Source organism: Pholis gunnellus, assembly GCF_910591455.1.
Source record: "Pholis gunnellus genome assembly, chromosome: 17".
Classification (NCBI taxonomy): Eukaryota; Metazoa; Chordata; class Actinopteri; order Perciformes; family Pholidae; genus Pholis; species Pholis gunnellus.
Window position 1 is genome coordinate 1,699,219 of NC_136544.1, and position 18,178 is coordinate 1,717,396.

Here is an 18,178-nt window from a genome sequence, read left to right on the forward strand (position 1 = left end):
GTCACTGGAGCTGTTTTGAAAGTTAGCCACCTTCGTCCTGTGTGCTGATTCACAAACTACTGTCATTCTCTGAGCAAGACACAATACAAACAGACCGGAATCCGGTTTCATGCCAATTTATTCTGACACCTACATACAACCTTATTTCCATTTTCTAGCAAAGCAAAATTCTGCCAAACTGGTTTTCCGAGATGCCATCTTGTCGCAATAACAGACCTCCCTAGTTTTATCATTTCTTTTTTTTTTTTCATAAATCTGGAGTTAATATTAGTAACAGCCGCTCGTTTGATGAGGACATGACAAAGCATAAATATGGTCACAACGTTATTGTATACACAGTTTTTGTTTCATGCACATACAATAATACACATCATTTTGTCCGGTCTCTGTATGAATATAAGTTATCGTACAGTTCCGGGGGCCCACCGGTGCCCACAGACAGCTTTTTTTCACCATCTCACCAGAATCTCATGCAAATTTCCCACTCAAGCAAAAAAAATGAAACTTGTCAATGCCTGCTTGCATGACATGCTGGCTAGTCCGTTCCTGTGACTCCTGTCTGTTTGCATCGGAGAGGTCTCGCCACTTCTGTCTTTCTGAGCAGAAAGAGAGACAGCTCATACACACGGATAATACGTAAAAAGAGGCTCAAGTGGGACTATTTCTGCCTATGATCCGTTTTTGAACGGTTTCCCTCACAATTTTTGTCTGATTTGTATTGTATTGATGTAGCTGTATCAAAGACTCTTGAATTGATTTTGCAACATTTATCAGTTAATCTTTACACCCCAAGGTACTTCCTTGCAAAAAAAGGGCAACTGAAGACTGAATAATTTTAAATAATAATAATAATCCCTGATTTTAATTTCTTCAGGGCTCTGGCCTCACGAGATGAGAATTAATTGACAAATACTTGTTTTTGTGTCTGTGAAAGAGCCCTCAAACACTAAATGATTCGACAGTTCGACAATTCTAAAACTACACAAATTTTGCGAGAATGTGCATCAAAGTCCATGAGTTTACAGATTGGAATTAGTTCTATTTAACAATGAATTCGTCCATGTTTCCATCAAATTATTCAAAACACTGTCGCCCAACGTGGGGCTCGAACCCACGACCCTGAGATTAAGAGTCTCATGCTCTACCGACTGAGCTAGCCGGGCGGTGAACACATATACCTGGTGGTGGGAATTTATTTTGACTCTGGACACTAGAGGGAGCTATACTAATAAGATATAGCGCATTGTTCTATGTAACAGACCACGAATAACCTGAAATGCGCCCTGATTTCGTGGTATCGAACCCTAAACACTGCCCTCCGGTGGTGATTCTCAATACTTTTTGTGAAGGAACTGTGCAGTACTATGCTGCATTTATCTATTTATTTATACTTAAGTCATATTCTGTCCTCCATAGCTCTCCTCGTATAACCTGATAAAAAAGCATCCCTTCTAGGTTTCTTATTTAAATACACTTCACACTTTTACATTACACTTACATCAAGGTATTCAATTCAATTCAATTTATTTTTGTACAGTCCAAAATCACAAATTACAAATTAGCCTCAGAGGGCTTTACAATCTGTACATAGGACATACGTCTTCCTCTTATCATTCTCTCCTAACGCCTGCCACAGGGTGATGATCTGGGCGCAATCTTCACCAGTCAAAGCCAGACAGTGTTCTCTAAGGCCAAACAGAAAATCGGCCAAGTTCTGCACAGCTCCATCCCCTCGATATTGTCGGGTCCAACACAATCCTAAAAAAATAATTGTAGAACTTCTGATTGCAGCAATGAACACATTTAATCCTATAAGAGCACAGCCAACCCTCATTTTGTTTCCAAACATGTACATTTACATGACACTTCCTGGTTGATTTGTGGTTACAGACTGAACGCTGATTGGCTTTCACAACCAAGAATTAGTTCGCCTCACGAGCTACATGGAAGCCAGAAGGCGGCACATACAACCCCTGGTGGTGGATTTCTGAACTTAAAAACTGATGATAGGAAATACAAATTCATATCCACACGATCCCACAAGTAAAACAGATTATGATACATCAAGTGACAAAACCCCTTAGCAGCTGTTGTTGAGGTGGTGGTAAAGCAGCAGGGAGAGGAGCTGGAGGGCTGGGGGGAGCTGGGAGCGCTAGGACAGATGGGCCAGAGGGCATGTCTGTGTGCTCATGCACCGTCTGGAAAATGTAATACAAACAAATATCTAAATTCAAACCATCATGAGCGAATACGATAAAAACACGTGACAATGTTAAATACCAGTTGTTGCTCAGGTGCAGTGACATGATGCAGAGCCAGTAGGACCAGCAGTGGCCTGGAGGGAGGGGGGAGCTGGAACACAGGCTGAGCTGGTTGGGCCAGAGCTCAGGTCTGTGAAATTCAGTAGCCCAATGGTGGGGTCACTATTTAGTGTTTACAGAATAAAACAGTGTTAAACTGTAAATATTTAATCTTGCTGATGAATTGTGGAAGGACTCAAGCGATGTGGACCCTCTGGCAGCATAATGCCTTCCTTGGTAGTGGTGCCGGTCTCACTGGTTTACATGCTGCTGCTGGATTCGCCAGATGTTCTACCCGACTGTTCTTTCATCAATGCATCCATCCCTCTATTCATTCATCTACCAATCTATCCATCTATTCTCATGTAGTCATTCATCTATCTATCTATCCGTCTATTCTTTCATCCATTTATGTATCTCCCCATACATCCCTCCATCCATGCAGCTTTGAACCTTTTATTCTGATCTTTTACTTGTTTATTGTTTTCAAGCAAACATGAACAAAGTCTCCTGAAGGAAAGAAGACACATTCCATCACACACAGTATGAACGGACCTGTTTACCAGCCTCAGGGACAGCTTGGAACATGTTCCTTGTCCCATTCCACAACACTAGTTCTTCAAACCATCGGCCCCATCTTAACAGTGCGGCACTCTTCTGTTTTACTTTTATCATTATTGTTATTGCAGTCTTTCCTAATTTGTTCCTAACATCTTATCCCACACTCAGACAACAATCATACACCACCCAAAATGGCAACCGGACCTCATAACAAAAACTCAATTTCCTAGGCTGCAGTCCAGGTGAGCTGCACCTCCACTGACTAAATATATTCCAAACCTGGGCTACTGCCCAACAAATGGAATAGCCGTGACTTTGTGCATCACGTTTATGCTACATTAAGATAGGGAGGATGTGCTTATAATTGTTTAATAAGCCGGATCAGTACACTCACGTAGCCGCACAGTCTATTACGGTTACATTGGGCCAGTGTCCAACGGATTCATGTGTACCAGTGGTTGTGGTGACAGTGTGTGACCCACATGAACTCAGCTACCTACCATCAATGACTACATTAGAGGCACCTCATGTGTGTGCGTGCTATGTGAGAATCTGCCTGCGTACACACTACACACACACAAAACGCATTCAATGACCACATCTTTCAGATAAAAATTACTTTTATTTAATGCCTTACATTCAGTTTTACATTAGATCAGTTTATATGCGTTTTCCAGTAGAACAAGTTGTAGCAATTAACAAACAAGTCTGAATATACAAAATAGTAAATTAATTTGACAAATAAATGACCAGTGATTCATCAAGAAAGGATCGTCTTGTGAATCCTGCAGCAGATTCTTCTCTCACATCCTGGAGGTGAAGTCCGCTCTCCTGACCAGGGACCTGCTCACCTCAGATACAGAGCGACAACCTGCACACACACACGCACGCACACACGCACACACACGCACGCACGCACACGCACACACACACACACACACACACACACACACACACACACACACACACACACGAGCGAGTGAGAGAGTCAATCCTCATTCACATGTTAAAATGCCCAACTTACCAGTAGAAAAAAAAGATGTTTCCAACCTGGTACAAAACTACACAGTGTTGGTCTCTGTAGCTAATTCCCCTGTTGATGACAACTGTATGGTTTCAATTACATTAACGCTTAAACTTATGAAAATGGTCATCCATAAACCAATTAGTAAGGTCACAGTGGCAACGTCCACCTTTATATAGTCTTTGGTGTTTCCACAAAGCAGGTGCCCCGTGTGTGTGTGTGTGTGTGTGTGTGTGTGTGTGTGTGTGTGTGTGTGTGTGTGTGTGTGCTTATGTAGTACCCGATAGGGCCATAGCCAGTCGCAGCTCCTCTTTTAGAAGTTCCAGAATCTCTGTAACTCCCTGTTCTCCCTGGAGACACACAGACACACACAGATACAGACAGATACAGACACACACACACACACACACACACACACACACACACACACACACACACACACACACACACACACACACACACACACACACACACACACACACATTAGAGTGTTGTTTTGTAAATTATATTTAGATAGCCTGAGATTTTGTTAACAATCTTTTTTTGTTAAAAACCTTGTGTTGTTACATGCTAGCAACTTTCCAAAAACATAAAGAAAATGATTCAATAAAAGCAAATGTAAATTCTATTTTTCCAAAGTCCGAAGCGTTCAGTTGAACTCCTCCACATATTAACAGGTGTGGTGCTTCACCTGACAGGCGAGGCCCCACAGCACGGGGCGGCCGATGAAGACAGCCTTTGCTCCCAGAGCCAAGGCCTTCAGGACGTCCGTCCCTCGCCGCACTCCTCCGTCCATGTAGACATCGCAGCGACCCTGCACTGCCTGCACCACCTCCTCCAACACATCGAGCTACACACACACACACACACACACACACATTTCACTTCATATATTTTATTGCCCATGAAAAATATAAACCTCTTACATGTTGGGTCTGTGTATCCATGTCAGACAGATTTGTCCACTCATTATTCTCTGTTTTCATCAACCAACTAACCAATCGCTAGAGACCGTATCCGCCTGAATGTAGCGTCGTGTTAGCTCGACACAGGTAGCCATGTCCACATATTGGTTTTGCCATTGTTTTGAGAGTGCAGAGTGGAGATACCGCTGTGTCATGTCATGATGCTCGTAGATTCAGTCAACTCAGTGGAGTGGGCGGATTCAAAGGCAAATCGAGCTTTGCTCCATCTAAAAACTGTGATAAATCAATACGGATCTTTTGGACTTTGTGATTGTTTGCCTGTTTCTCTGGGTTGGACCCCTGCCTGCCTTTGAATTGAGTAAAGCTGAACTTCCTTTCATGGATCGCTCTGTGTTCCATGCTTTGAGGTCTGCCACTTTCCTCTAGTCAGTACAGAAGTGGCACTAGACCAGTGGTTTAATTCATGTGACGCCTGACACTGTGGTAAGAAGAATACTGGAGCAGTGTAGGGATGCTGTGCCATGTGACAATAGACCCTGAATTCCATAAACCTTCTTAAATTGCACTAAAGACTTGTTATGCCTGCTTGTGGTGTTTGCCTTTGTTGAAAAAGAGTTGATGCGCTAAATGTGGTATGGAAGCAGTGTTGCTTCATATATTTGAATAAATTCTAACATGGCGAACGTTGACTGATCAGCGGTTTCGTCCCGCTCATTCCCTCGATGCATGAACACTCGTCTTTGTCTCCAGACAGCATGAAACATGGCCACCACTAGCTAACATGAAAGAACAATTAAATATGGCCAATTGAAACAAATTCCTCTCTCCTGGTTATTGTTCATAAGGTAGATGTTATACCTTTTTTGTGACATTTCAGAAGTTCACTTAAAATTCATTTGACATTTGAATGGAAACACGACTCAGAAAGGCTAAGAAAGGTATGAAGAACTCCATTAGTATTTACCTGGTTAGTAGTAGACTAGTTTAGGTACCATATTTAAATATATTGTAAGTCTAAGGGGGCTTTGGTTTAGTGGCTACTGTCACCTGACAGCACTGTCAGCTGGGACCGCGAGGATAATGGATGGAAGTCTACGGCATCACTGTAGAGCATAAAGGTCCGGATTGAGATTATGTTATATACAGCAGCTTTATCAGAAGATCATGTTTGATTGTCTGGACTGTAAAAAGTTCCATCATATCAGAGATGGATGACACTGCCTTGTACCTGATATTTTAATAAAACAACAATTCTCTCTCTCACACACACACACACACACACACACCGTGGCAGGAACCCCATCCAGTTGTCGAGCTCCGTGATTGGACACCAGGATGCCATCGACGCCATAGATCACAGCCTGGGCGGCGTCCTCACCTGCCGACACACACAAACACTGCTGAACAAGTTTGTCTTGAACCAGACAACAACGACCAACAGTTGATTGATTGCGTATTTGCATAGCTAGTAATTGGCAAACTAGAAGTAAGATCCCGACGCCACCATTAAGCTTCTCTTAGTTCCAGAAAGGCAGAAACACTAGTTCAGCTGTAAAACCAAATGAAATCAAAAAAAAATCTTACTTTTATTATTAGGGTAAGTGTGTGTGTGTTAATATACCATTAACTACCCCTTTCACAATCACTGGTAGGGAGGTATGATTTTTTATCCATGTGATGTCATCCCAACAGAGAGAGGGGTCTATCGCCTTGGCAACATAAACAGCCAAACCGCTGTCATTGCCATAGTTTCCCTCAGAGAAAGCCATGGAGGCTGATGAGAAGTTGGACATGCTGAGGACACACACACACACACACACACACACACACACACACACACACACACACACACACACACACACACACACACTTTGTGGTCTCCATGGTGGAATTTGGGAAGTGATTACATTTCCCTCTGCTATTACTGTAGTTTGGTTCCTACCTCAGGTGTGGGGGCAGTTTAAAGCGGTTGCGCATGTCATCCAATCTCCTTCCCAGGTATGGCGTATCCACAGTAACAAAGATAGCCTTATAGCCCACCTCTTCTGCCCGGCGGACCAAGGATAGTGTGAGTTCTCGGTCTTTATAGATGTAGAGCTGCAGCCACATGATGCCGCCTACTGAGCTGGTCATTGCTGACATCACTTCCTCTATAGTGGAGGTGGCCCAGGAGCTCAGCATCATCCCTGTCCCCACTGCTCGGCATGCTGAGTAGACACACAAGGTTACTACCTATTGGAATGAGCCTCACACCTACACACTAGAGATGCTGCTGTTACGTTTGTTCCTTCCCGATAATGATCTGAAATCTGAATTTGCATATTGGTATATATAGTCACCACACACACACACACACATATATACATATATATCTCGCTGTTGAGTCAGCCATAACACTATATTTCCAAGTTACATGTATGTATTCCCAGTGTGTGTGTGTGTGTGTGTGTGTGTGTGTACCTCTTGCTGTAGCTGTCTCTCCCTCAGGATGAGCCATCCTCTGCATTGCTGTGGCTGCCACACAGACCGGCATGCTCAGCTTGTGGCCCAGCACAGAGACAGAAAGATCCACTGTTGACACATCCCTCAACACCCGGGGGACAAGACGCCACCTGCAACATGTTAAACTTACATTCAAAACATAAAACAACTAAAAAGAAAAAAAATGCATGAACTCCTAATTGGTACATGAAACACTGAGTTCCTTTTTTCAGTTTTTCATGACCTCAATGACTGACTTGAGCCAGGTGAGGAGAGGGGAGAAGTCGTGCAGAATACTGACTGAGCAGCAGCCACATAATACGTAATGCTGACGGTTATATATCTGGAGAGGATGTCTCAGCTATGAATCAAGCATCTAAAAGATTATTCCCTGAGCGTATGACAAGAAAGGACATGCGGTGAGATGTGGGTGAGAACTTGGGTCGACACTGTTGTATTTCCATATCTAACTATCCTATAAATGTGTGTAGTGAATACTTATAGTATTGTTTTGTATATACTGTGTATATATATATATATATATATATATATACTGTTGTGGAATATTTCTATGTAGATGCGGGATAAGAGTTGATTAAATAAACAGAGTCTGATGAATGCTCAAAGTAGTGCGTCAATTTAATGCTTGCAAGCAGGAGAGCGGACACACAGACACGTATCTCAGTGAACTGTGCAAACCACTGTCAAAGAAATACAAGGCACATCATGTTTTATGCATACAAAAGGTCACGCCTTTAGTGACCTCGTAAAAAGAGAGTATAGGGTCTCTGGACATGGGTTGATTTGTTTCTGCTCCTTATCTGTTATCTCCAGGTGCGATCTACTGGGGGTCAGTTCATGCAGAAACAGGAAACAATGGTTCCCTGTTTCTCCTGTTAATGTGTATGTGAACATAAACACTGGAAAACAGGACCTGGGTTTTATGACCTGATTCACCTCTGTAGGAATGCAGTGTTTATCTGCATCTCGTACCTTCCCCTCAGTAGAACACCCATCTTCCAAAACATCCCAATATACTAGAATATATTTTACCATTACAATACACTGTGTGGTCCTGTTTACATGCTACACATGATGCCATTGACTGTCGGACCGAGAAACAGTTCTTAATTAAAAGCAACTTAAAATCCAAGTCTGATGGCTGAAATCCTTTCTCCGTTTCAAAGAGACGACTAAAACCTGTTTCAGAAGAAAGGCTAGAAACTGGAGAAAAACTTGAAAAACATATAAAAGTAATCTATTTTGAATGGTGCTTAAGGTTCACACAGATGCCGACACACGAGGCATTGTATACTTTCATCTTCATTTTCACAATTTATCTGATTAATTGAAAAATGTATCATTTCTTATTCCTGATTTATGACTAGAAGAACTTGACACACACTGCTGAGCTGCACCTCAAATAATCTACAGGTTCACAGCTTTCAGAAGATGTACACTTGTATGTGGCATACACTGTTAACCTGTTCTCTCCCCCTAGAAAGGACAGGAACCAGTCGATGTGGGTGTCTTAAACTATTCTGTGTAAATGTGTTGCTGCTGCCTCCGTCCACTGCAGCGTATTGCTTTACTTCCATGCTGGTACTTCTGTCTGTTCTCCCAAATGTGGGCCATCTGACTATGGATACCTCATACAGCCCCACTTGCAGACTATTCCTTTAAAATGTAGGCACATGCGTAAAGTTAATATTGATGTATGAATACACAAATAATAACTACAGGAACAACTCTGCACCAGCGTGACTGCTGCTCACTAAATAAAGACACATTCTACAAACGGTGTCTAACACACATATTGAACTATAGAGCAGAACATGACATGATGCAGACAAAGTTCACAGCTGAAAGCCAAACAATAAGTAAATAGAAGACTTGTTTTGAATTACAAGTGTTGCAAGACATGAATGAATTCCTCCACTCTGTGTTCTTTGCCATGCTGTTCCATCAGTCCGACTGTGATTGGTGCTCAGCGCTCTGCAGATGACACAGAGTAGTAATAGTTCTGAAGGTTTCTGCTCTGAGGCACATTGGGCCACATTCACTCACGGGTGAAACGTTCTCACCTTGCTTATAAAATAAGTGCACACGCAAAATTGTCATCGGATTCATGACATTTGCGCACTGACCCGTTTTGTTCTTACCACCGTGTGCGCATGTTACTCAACCAGAACAACTGACAGGCTCGTGCCTGCTACCGATCTGCATTCTACCAGGGTCCGTGCACGAGGTGTGATTCATTTGCTATTGTTCACGTTGTATAATGAATAATGTCAGTTTAGCGGTATTAATAATCTCATTGGTCTACTAGTGTTAATGTATTCTACTGTGTGTGTGTGTGTGTGTGTGTGTGTGTGTTTGTGTGTGAGTCGGTTGTTCATTAGCCGATGCTGCCTAAACGCGGTTAACGCTTTGTCTGTGTTATTGTTGCATTAAATGAACACGTGCACCAAAACGTCAGCTTGTTATTATCTAACTTAAAAATGAAAATTAAAGGAAGTCGAGAGCGGGAAACAAAAAGTTGTGCGTTTTCAAACGTGGTTGCTCCAACGATTCATTTACGGAGAGCTAATTTAAATAAATAAACTATTATTCGAAATAATGAACATAATAAATGACTGTTATAAAGTCATATTCCTGCTACGTTACCACAACTGATTGTGAATAAACTGCCAATGGGCACAAACACTGAATTACACTGAATTGTATGTAATGATGCATTATATCATCAATTTATTTATTTAATTAAGGTTTCTTAAACTATTTGGGTGAATGAATCAAGCTGTAGCGTTGAGACATGCGATGAGTCTGACTGTAAAAAGAGTTGATTTACTTTGAACTGTAAAGAGTCTTTAAAGAGTCTGCAGCTGTGAGGCAGGAAATGGTGAATAAACTGGACTTGTTTCTCTCTTTTCTAGTCTTCTGACCACTCAAAGCTCTTTAACACTATGACATCATTCACCCATTCACACCCATTCATTCACTGATGACAGGGCTACCATGCAAGGTGTCACCTGTCCATCAGGACTAACTCACATTCACACACAGGAGGCAGCTCTGGGAGCAGTTTGAGGTTAAGTGACTAGTGGAGCCGGAGATCCTCTGATCCAGGGTCAGCAACCTTTATGAAACTAAGAGCTACTTCAAGGGTACCGAGCAGTACGAAGGGCTTGTTTGATACAAACTAAACTATTCATTCATTTTTAATTTATATAACCACAATAATATCAAATCATAGTTTTCCGTGTGATGCCGTCATGAAATATGACTACAAGCATTCAAAGCTTCAATAGAAGAGCATCGAAATATATATTTTAATTTGGACAATAACTGATGAAAGGATTAAAGGGCATCACATTCATAGTTATATAATACATTTGGCCAATGCATTAGTAAATGAATGGCTTTCAATGTTTGTCTACTAAAGCATTTTTAATGAATGTCGTTTTAATATCAGAAGCATTTATTACATGGTGTGTGTTTACATGAGGACAGCCGGCCGGGCCTTCATCATTAGTGCACATGCATGGTCTGAGGCAGTTCCACATCTGTTTGCAGATTAACAGCATATTCAGGTCAGAAAAGATTGATAAATCACAGATTAGTGCGTACACACGGTTTAAACACAGGTTTGTACACAGAGGCCCAATGCTGCTCGTAGCTTTGGGGCAACTTGTGTCCAACAGAAATTGGCTGTGTGTGTGTGTGTGTGTGTGTGTGTGTGTGTGTTGTACCTGTTAAAGGCAGCGACATTGTCAGCCAGCGTGGTTTGCTCATCAGCTCCTGAGCGGTAGTAGTCATACACAGCTTTAGGAAGAACTTTCTTGGCTTCTTCTTCAAAGTCGGCCACACACACACGCTGCGCTGACATTGCCGTCCACTCAAGCACCAAATCACTGAGGCGGCTCACCGTCTGTCCCCTCTGACACACAGTGTGGTGAGTAGAGCTGCTGTAATGATTAACTAGCTGGATGCTTCATCAGCCCTGAGCCCCTTCTTCTCAACCATGACTTCTGAGGCTCGTGTACACAAGATAAAAGCTTCTATCCAAAACACACAGAGAGGAGTGTGGGCATCATGGAAATGACTCTGAGCCACCTGGACCTTTCTATAATGTGTGTTTAGACTGTTACTAGGTTATGAGATAGTGCTGACTGGTGAGCCTCTGTATGTACAGACACAAATTAATTTAACACAGACTATTAGAAAGAGGCCATATCAGTTCATTCGCAATAATAATGACTTTAGATCATTTTATACTTTCATTTGCAAACTTTCAAATAATATTCAGCTACGTTAAGATGCAGCATTATGCAGCATGTATAATGTTATACAACTATACTGCCCTAACTGTGCATACATGTACATTTATCAGATTCAGTTACATGTTCACTGTAAACGACAATGCCATCAATCCATTGTCTTCCGCTTACCCGGGGCAGAGCTGAGGCAGCAGGGTGCGCTGGGTATTCCAGACCAGCTCAGCGGCTCTACTCCGAGCTTCCTCATCCGATCTCAGCACTGCTGACGCCGCACTGAACCACCTGTTTCATCTCACGCTCCATTTTACCTTCACTCTTAAACAACATCAAGATAGTTGAACTTCCTTGCTTGGGGCAGTGACTCACTCCCAAACTGGAGGGTGCAATCCACCATTTTCCGGCAGAGAAACCCGTTTGACTTTATGATGAGTAGACACACACAGCTCTCACTTTGGTCATACAAGGACTGGATGGCTCGTAGCAAGGACCCTGATACCCTGTATTCCCGCAGTAGACCCCAAAGGACTCCCCAAGGGACATGGCCATAGGCCTTCTCCAAAGCCACAAAACACATGATTGTGACTGGATGGACAATCCCCCAGGACCCAAAGCTTTCTCTCAGGGTGAATCTCATCCATCCCTGGCGCCTTGCCGCTGGAGAGACTTTTGACTACATCAGGAACGTCTGGGATGACAAACTCTCCAGTTATGGTCAACAGTTTGCCTCTTACGAGTACAGCCTGAATTAAGCCATGCTTTCCCTTTTTACCACATCTGTCCAGCAGCCTCCACCATCATCTGATCCAACTCACCACCAGGCGGTGATCAGTTGACAGCTCTGCTCCTCTCTTCACCGGAGTGTCCAAGACGACCACAAAGTCAATCACAGATCTTTGGCCTGAGGTGTTCTGCTACTAAGTCCACTTTAAAACTGTAAGTCCAAGATGGTGTTTGATATGGCCAATCCATGTCAAGCACAAAAATCCAATAACAAAGCATCACTTGGGTTCTGATCAGGCAGGCCGTCCCTCCCAATAAACCCCCTACACGTTTGTCCATTGTTACCCACATGAGCGTTGAAGTCCCGCAGCAGAAATATAGAATCCCCAGTTGGCGTCATTTACAGAACGCCACCCAGAGACACCAAGAAGGCCTGGTACTCTGAACTGCTGTTTGGTGCATAAGCACAAAGTGACTTGCAGTTGCATAGAGGCTACCCTCTCGTTCCCTTTGGAAAACTCTACCACAGCAGCGCTCAGATGGGGGCTCATGAATATCCCGTCACCCACCCAGCGCCTCTCACCCTGGGCAACTCCGGAAAATGATAGAGTCCAGGCCCCTCTCTAGGAGTTTGGTTCCAGAAGCAGGGCTATGTGTGGCGGTGAGTCGAATTATATCCAGTTGGTACCGCTTCACCTCCCGCACTGGTTCCTTCCCGGCCAGAGAGGTGATACTCCACGTCCCTAGAGCCAGTCTGCGATGCCAGGGGTCGGCACACATAGCACCCCGCCGTTGCCTGCAGACTGGCGATCATTGCACCTGACCCCAATGCTTCTCCATGAGAATGGTGAGCCCACAGGGCACCAGCTCAATGAAACATTTTTGGCACTCGCCAGCGAGCTCCCCTCCCAGGTCTGGCTCCAGAAGTGGGCTGCCTAAGAGAACATGTGATTAAACAAGCCATTCAGTTTGGCTCCCCTTGCAATGTCATAGGAATGCTCTTTAGAATATACTGCCCACTGCTTGATAACCAACTCTGCAAAAGTGCACCATACTTTTCTCGTAAGCCAATCAGCGAAGACAGCTTTTTTGGGAGGGGGGCTTAAAGAGACAATCGCTAAAACTGAACGTTTCAGACGGAGTCTGAATACAGATTTATTCAGACAGGAAGTAGGACAAAAAATCTTTTTGAACTTCAAAGTATGTAAACAAAAACTCAAAATATATGAACCTGACAATGACCATATGTTCCCTACAATCATCCAACAATGATTCTCAGAAATTGTTTCAACTTAATTGAAATATCAAGAATACGGATGGGTATCATTTAAAAAGTACGTTACGAGTACCAATATCCTTAAAGTGATGGCGACAGAGTCCTTCCATTGATACCTTTTAGCCCAGTAACCATTTGTCTTACCTGAAGTATTCGGCAGATGCAGTGTCCTGTTGAGAAGACAGCGTTGGTGTTTAACAAACCATTGGCCTTGTGCACACCGTGCAGCAGAATGCAGCCGTAAGTTTTCTCTGTGCATGAGGATAGTTGTATTCCCAGTATAGCCATACATTTGCAACATCTTGGTAGCATCTCAACAAGCTGAACTGCCAACTCCATCAAATACACTGCGATCGACTCCACCATACCAGACTGCATGCGTTACAGCTGCTGCAGTAGTGGGCCAATCACGCGTTGTATTAAATCAAAGTACGTCTGCGGTGATTGGCTGGGAGCAAAACCAGTCATTTTCTTTCTCGATCTGGGCACAGAAAGGATGGAATGCAGGTGTTGTTTGACTCGAGAAGTTTTGATATTACCTGGTACGGGGTTATTTCAGTCAATACCAAGCGCCATCCTCCGGTATCGACCATGCCGTAAACTTGCATTCTCTCTAATGTCCATCAGGGGGCGACATATAGAAGTCTATGAGAAAATGAGCCTACTACTCACTTGATTTAATAAACATTGTAAACATGACTTTCTGGTCTCAACCGCTTGTTTCACCTCTTCAATACAGCACGACTGTCATTTAGTAACTTATGGTCCATTTAGAAACAACCTGATAATAAACAGGGAACGCTCTGATGGTGGAGACCTTGTGACCGACAGGTTAATATTACAGCGTTGTCCGGTCTGAGAGTTTCCCTTTTTCTGTCAGAACTTAATCCTATTCAGTGTATTTGGAGTTCATGAAAGGTAATTGTAACATTTTGGTGGCCAAAAACTGTGTTGCTCAGGGTTTGGTTTTACAGCTCCACCATCTGTCATTTCTGGTTCCAAATACCAGTACAGCCAAACTCAATGCTGAACCTGAGGATTCAAACCGTAAGGTATAGAGTACCAATACCCAGCCCTAAGCCAGACACGTCATATAGATACTGCAGATGTATGCTTGTACATGGGTCTTCTGGTGTGCATGCAGTTTATATTTGAAGTTGATCTAAAGATTATCATTGTTAAATAAAACACTCAAACCATCTCAGTTCCATGTTTATTTGGCATAACAAAATCCAATAAAAGCTTTAAGAATAAACATTTTGCACCAACACCAAAAACATAATTTCTCCTAAAAATGTAAAACTAGAAGGTCAAGATTAATAAAATGCAAGCTTTAGGGCTGGGGAGTGAATATGTATGAGGTGAGCAACAGCTTCTGGCAGGAGAGTCAAAGAAGGCAGAAATCTATTCTACGGTTGTGGCTAAAGGACTGAACATCGTTATAAAGCTCAACACAGACTAAAGAAGCACACTGAAGAAAAAGAAGCAGACGGGGGTGTTCCCTCGTGAAGTGAATTCACCTTTAAATGTCCATCCTAAGCACACAAGTGAGCCATCCAAAACTATTAAACATGACAGCACGACTCACTTTTATCCACAAAAGCACAAAGAACCTTCCTGAGAAAACAACTCCACTTAATCTTTTATTCTGAGATGTAAAAGTATTTACTGTTTATCAATCAAAGTACAGTTTGATTATTGTTTCCAGCTTCAGTTCAGGTTTCAGGTGGGTATTCATGTAGCCTTAAGAATCCCGTTGAACCTTCGTTCTCATCGTTACTGCTCAATCGTATAACCCACTGGCCAATCACAATCACAACGCCACTGAGGAAAAGATTAGAGATAAACAAGTGCGGCCATGTGAACGGCCAATCATCTGAGCTTCAGCCCCGGGGAAGTCCCATCCACTGCATGTCAGCTGTGTGCTTCAGGGGGAAACGGCTCGCTTCCTGCTTCATCCCGCCCTCAGGTGGACTTTGATTGGCACAACAGGATGCAGTGATGTTTATGGGTACAACTTGACAGTGAGCTATGCAGGTGAGGGGGGGAAGGTATTTCTAAGTCGAGGGTGAGGAGGCCTTTTCCCTCCTACCCCCCTCCCCCAATCGGCGCTGCGTTGCCTGGTCAAACCCCAGAAAGGAAGGCGGGGCCACAGGCCCATTAAGCGTAGTGTTAGCCCGATCGCCGGTGGTTGGGGGAGTGTGGATGCAGCGGTGCTACTAGGTCGCTGCCCCAGTTTGGGTTCCCAGGAGTTTGGGAGGGCGGACTTAGCATCCGCTTCCCATTTCCTCCCCCCAGTGTGGCCCGGTGCTGCTGTTCCGACACCCCAGACCCGCTGGACTCTGGTGGATCTCCAAGCCTTCGTTGGACCAAAGACATGACATAGCGATCACACCCAGGCAGTCCAGCCCTCATACAACTGGGCCAGGTTGTCCATGTTGGTGGCCTCTTTGATGACAACGTCCACCTGCAACAAAACAACAGAACATTCATTTCCTCATTTCACCCCAGACAGCGGAGTGCATTGTCGAGGACACGTGCAGCTACTTTAGCCTCCGCTCGATCATTGCAAACCCGGCGTAACGATAGCTGTCCAGTGAGAGTGGGAGCGTGTGTGATGATGCAACGTTACAGCGTGTGTGTAGTTAAGAATTGTTGATTAAATGCACGTCGTCAGTGTCATGCTGGTCAGCCAGCTGATTCAAGTGAAGGGGGTTAGCCCCAAACTCTGGCTCAGGCCCATTTAAGGTGCGGGGACCTTTGAGGTTGACCAGCTATTCCCATTAAAGTGACAGCCCGCCAGGTTTTGCTCAGCTTTCTTATTTTTAACTGATAGCACAGTTAATTATTAACACCACTACTGCAAACTATGCTCTCATTGTATATTTATTACAGTCAAAAAGGGAGGAACCTCTGATGAAAATAAAACATATTTTTAAAGTAATTGTTTGAAACGTAATGATATAATTAGATACTCATTTATCAGCAAGTACTCAAATGTAAGAATTTGTACTGAAAACCAGGAGCACCGAGGCGACACACTGTGGATGTATTTTAAGAAAGGCAGACAGTGATTGGATGTTTCCACAGACTAGTCCTACCAGACTAGTCCTACCAGACTAGTCCTACCAGAGTGGAAGGCAGGAAGTAGTCTTTGAGAGACAAATGGAACTGGGTTTTTGTAAATAGAAGTTGGTGATCAACTATGTTGTAACTGTGATGTTGTTCATTCCGTACACATGACATCTTTTGTACTTCGTTCTGTCCTAGCAGAGAGATCCCTCCTCTGTTGCTCCCCCGTTAGTGTTTTTGGGGAGTTTTTCCTGTTGTGAAGGGACGGTCCTGGGACAGAGGATGTCGTTTGTTTTACAGAATGTAAAATTGCTAGAGCCAATAGATATCAAGGCCCAAACTATGTGAAGAGAGCATAGCTACTAATATAACACAATGTTAATGTGTGTGTATTCTATTTAAAACACATTTAAAGATGAAAGCCGGTGTGTGTTGAGTGTCACCTGCTCTGTGACGCTCATCCTCCTGTTGGGATCGATGTCTCTGCCCTCCAGCTTGGCTTTCACCCTCTTCCACACACTGACTGCGTACGAGTTCCTCTCCTGGACAGCTGCAACACAGCAAGCAGCAGCTTCAGAGCCGTGCAGCCACATTTCACCACAATCACTCTTACCCATCGTTCACTCACTCGTAAGTCTGAAATAGATCCCCAGAGCTGGAGTTTAAGTCGACCTCCACCATCTCTAGCTGCTTAACATGTTCATCATTGTACTCTATAGGTGTTTGTTTTTAAACTAGAAATACCGCCTGTTGTATGCCTCCGCCAACTAGTCAAACTGTAGTTTACATCCATATCTGAGCAAATTGTAATTACTTCATCCATTTGATCATATTAGACATTTGTGTAGAATTGTCATATTTAGCGTATGAATTCTTGAGTTATGACTAAAAACATGTTTTGACCTTTGACACATTCTAATCAATAGATCTTTTGTCCAAATGGATGCTTGTGCCAGATGTAGTACAAGTCTCTCCTCAAATCAGATCAGTCGATTCCCTCCAGGCATTCCTGAGATATTGTGTTCATAATAACGAACATCTGGCCAAAGCATTCACTGCCACAAAGGTTAATTAAAAAATCAAATGTGAAGGTCATTTGAGGCTTTACGGTACATCCTGAGGGTGAGACTCCTGTAAAAGGCAAGGCTTTGTAGTATTTGCTGCTTTAGATGTATTACATGTATTTAGCAGGAGGATGCTGAGTGACAAGATTCCAACCACAGGCCCAGAAGAAGAAGAACAGTACCTCGTCCCGTTTTGGGGTCCCGTACAGCCCTCTTGGGGCTGGGGTTGAGGCCTTTGCTGTTCATCAGCAGAGTGCTGGGTGGGGTGTCGGTGGGAGTTCCCAGGTTACGTGGCAGAGCTTTGCGGGCATTCTGGGACATCGAGTCTGGCTGGGTCTTCACTCCACTGCATTTAACAGCTGAAGTCAAACAAAATAGGACATGGTTTAAGAAAAAACAGTGGCCAGACACTTGAGTGCTAGATAAGACACAATGCAGTGAATCTACCTACATTTCATTTATGCCTCGTAATTC

The 18,178-nt window shown here is 43.5% G+C and overlaps 2 protein-coding genes across 5 annotated transcripts in view; both read right to left on the bottom strand.

The window, feature by feature from the left end:
- Nucleotides 1-3,547: 3,547 nt before the first annotated feature.
- hao1 (hydroxyacid oxidase (glycolate oxidase) 1) lies at nt 3,548-11,195 on the bottom strand. 2 transcript variants are annotated; one of them, XM_079178219.1, is made up of 8 exons: nt 11,045-11,195; nt 7,272-7,423; nt 6,754-7,018; nt 6,433-6,605; nt 6,098-6,189; nt 4,577-4,735; nt 4,166-4,235; nt 3,548-3,732 (listed from the first exon to the last, which is right to left on the bottom strand). In XM_079178219.1, the coding sequence occupies exons 1-8, from the start codon at nt 11,179-11,181 to the stop codon at nt 3,665-3,667; spliced, it is 1,116 nt and encodes a 371-aa protein (XP_079034345.1). In that variant the 5' UTR covers nt 11,182-11,195; the 3' UTR covers nt 3,548-3,664. The 2 variants fall into 2 exon arrangements, with proteins under 2 accessions (XP_079034345.1, XP_079034346.1); XM_079178220.1 differs by lacking the exons at nt 6,433-6,605; nt 6,754-7,018.
- Nucleotides 11,196-14,767: 3,572 nt separating this feature from the next.
- smg1 (SMG1 nonsense mediated mRNA decay associated PI3K related kinase) overlaps nt 14,768-18,178 on the bottom strand; it is a 64,679-nt gene continuing 61,268 nt past the window's right edge. For all 3 annotated transcript variants that reach the window (XM_079178167.1, XM_079178166.1, XM_079178165.1), the window contains 3 exons: nt 17,887-18,063; nt 17,084-17,190; nt 14,768-16,035 (listed from right to left, as the gene is read on the bottom strand). In XM_079178167.1, the coding sequence (XP_079034293.1) occupies nt 15,958-16,035; nt 17,084-17,190; nt 17,887-18,063 (362 nt within the window). In that variant the 3' untranslated portion in view covers nt 14,768-15,957. The remainder of the gene's footprint in view (nt 16,036-17,083; nt 17,191-17,886; nt 18,064-18,178) is intronic.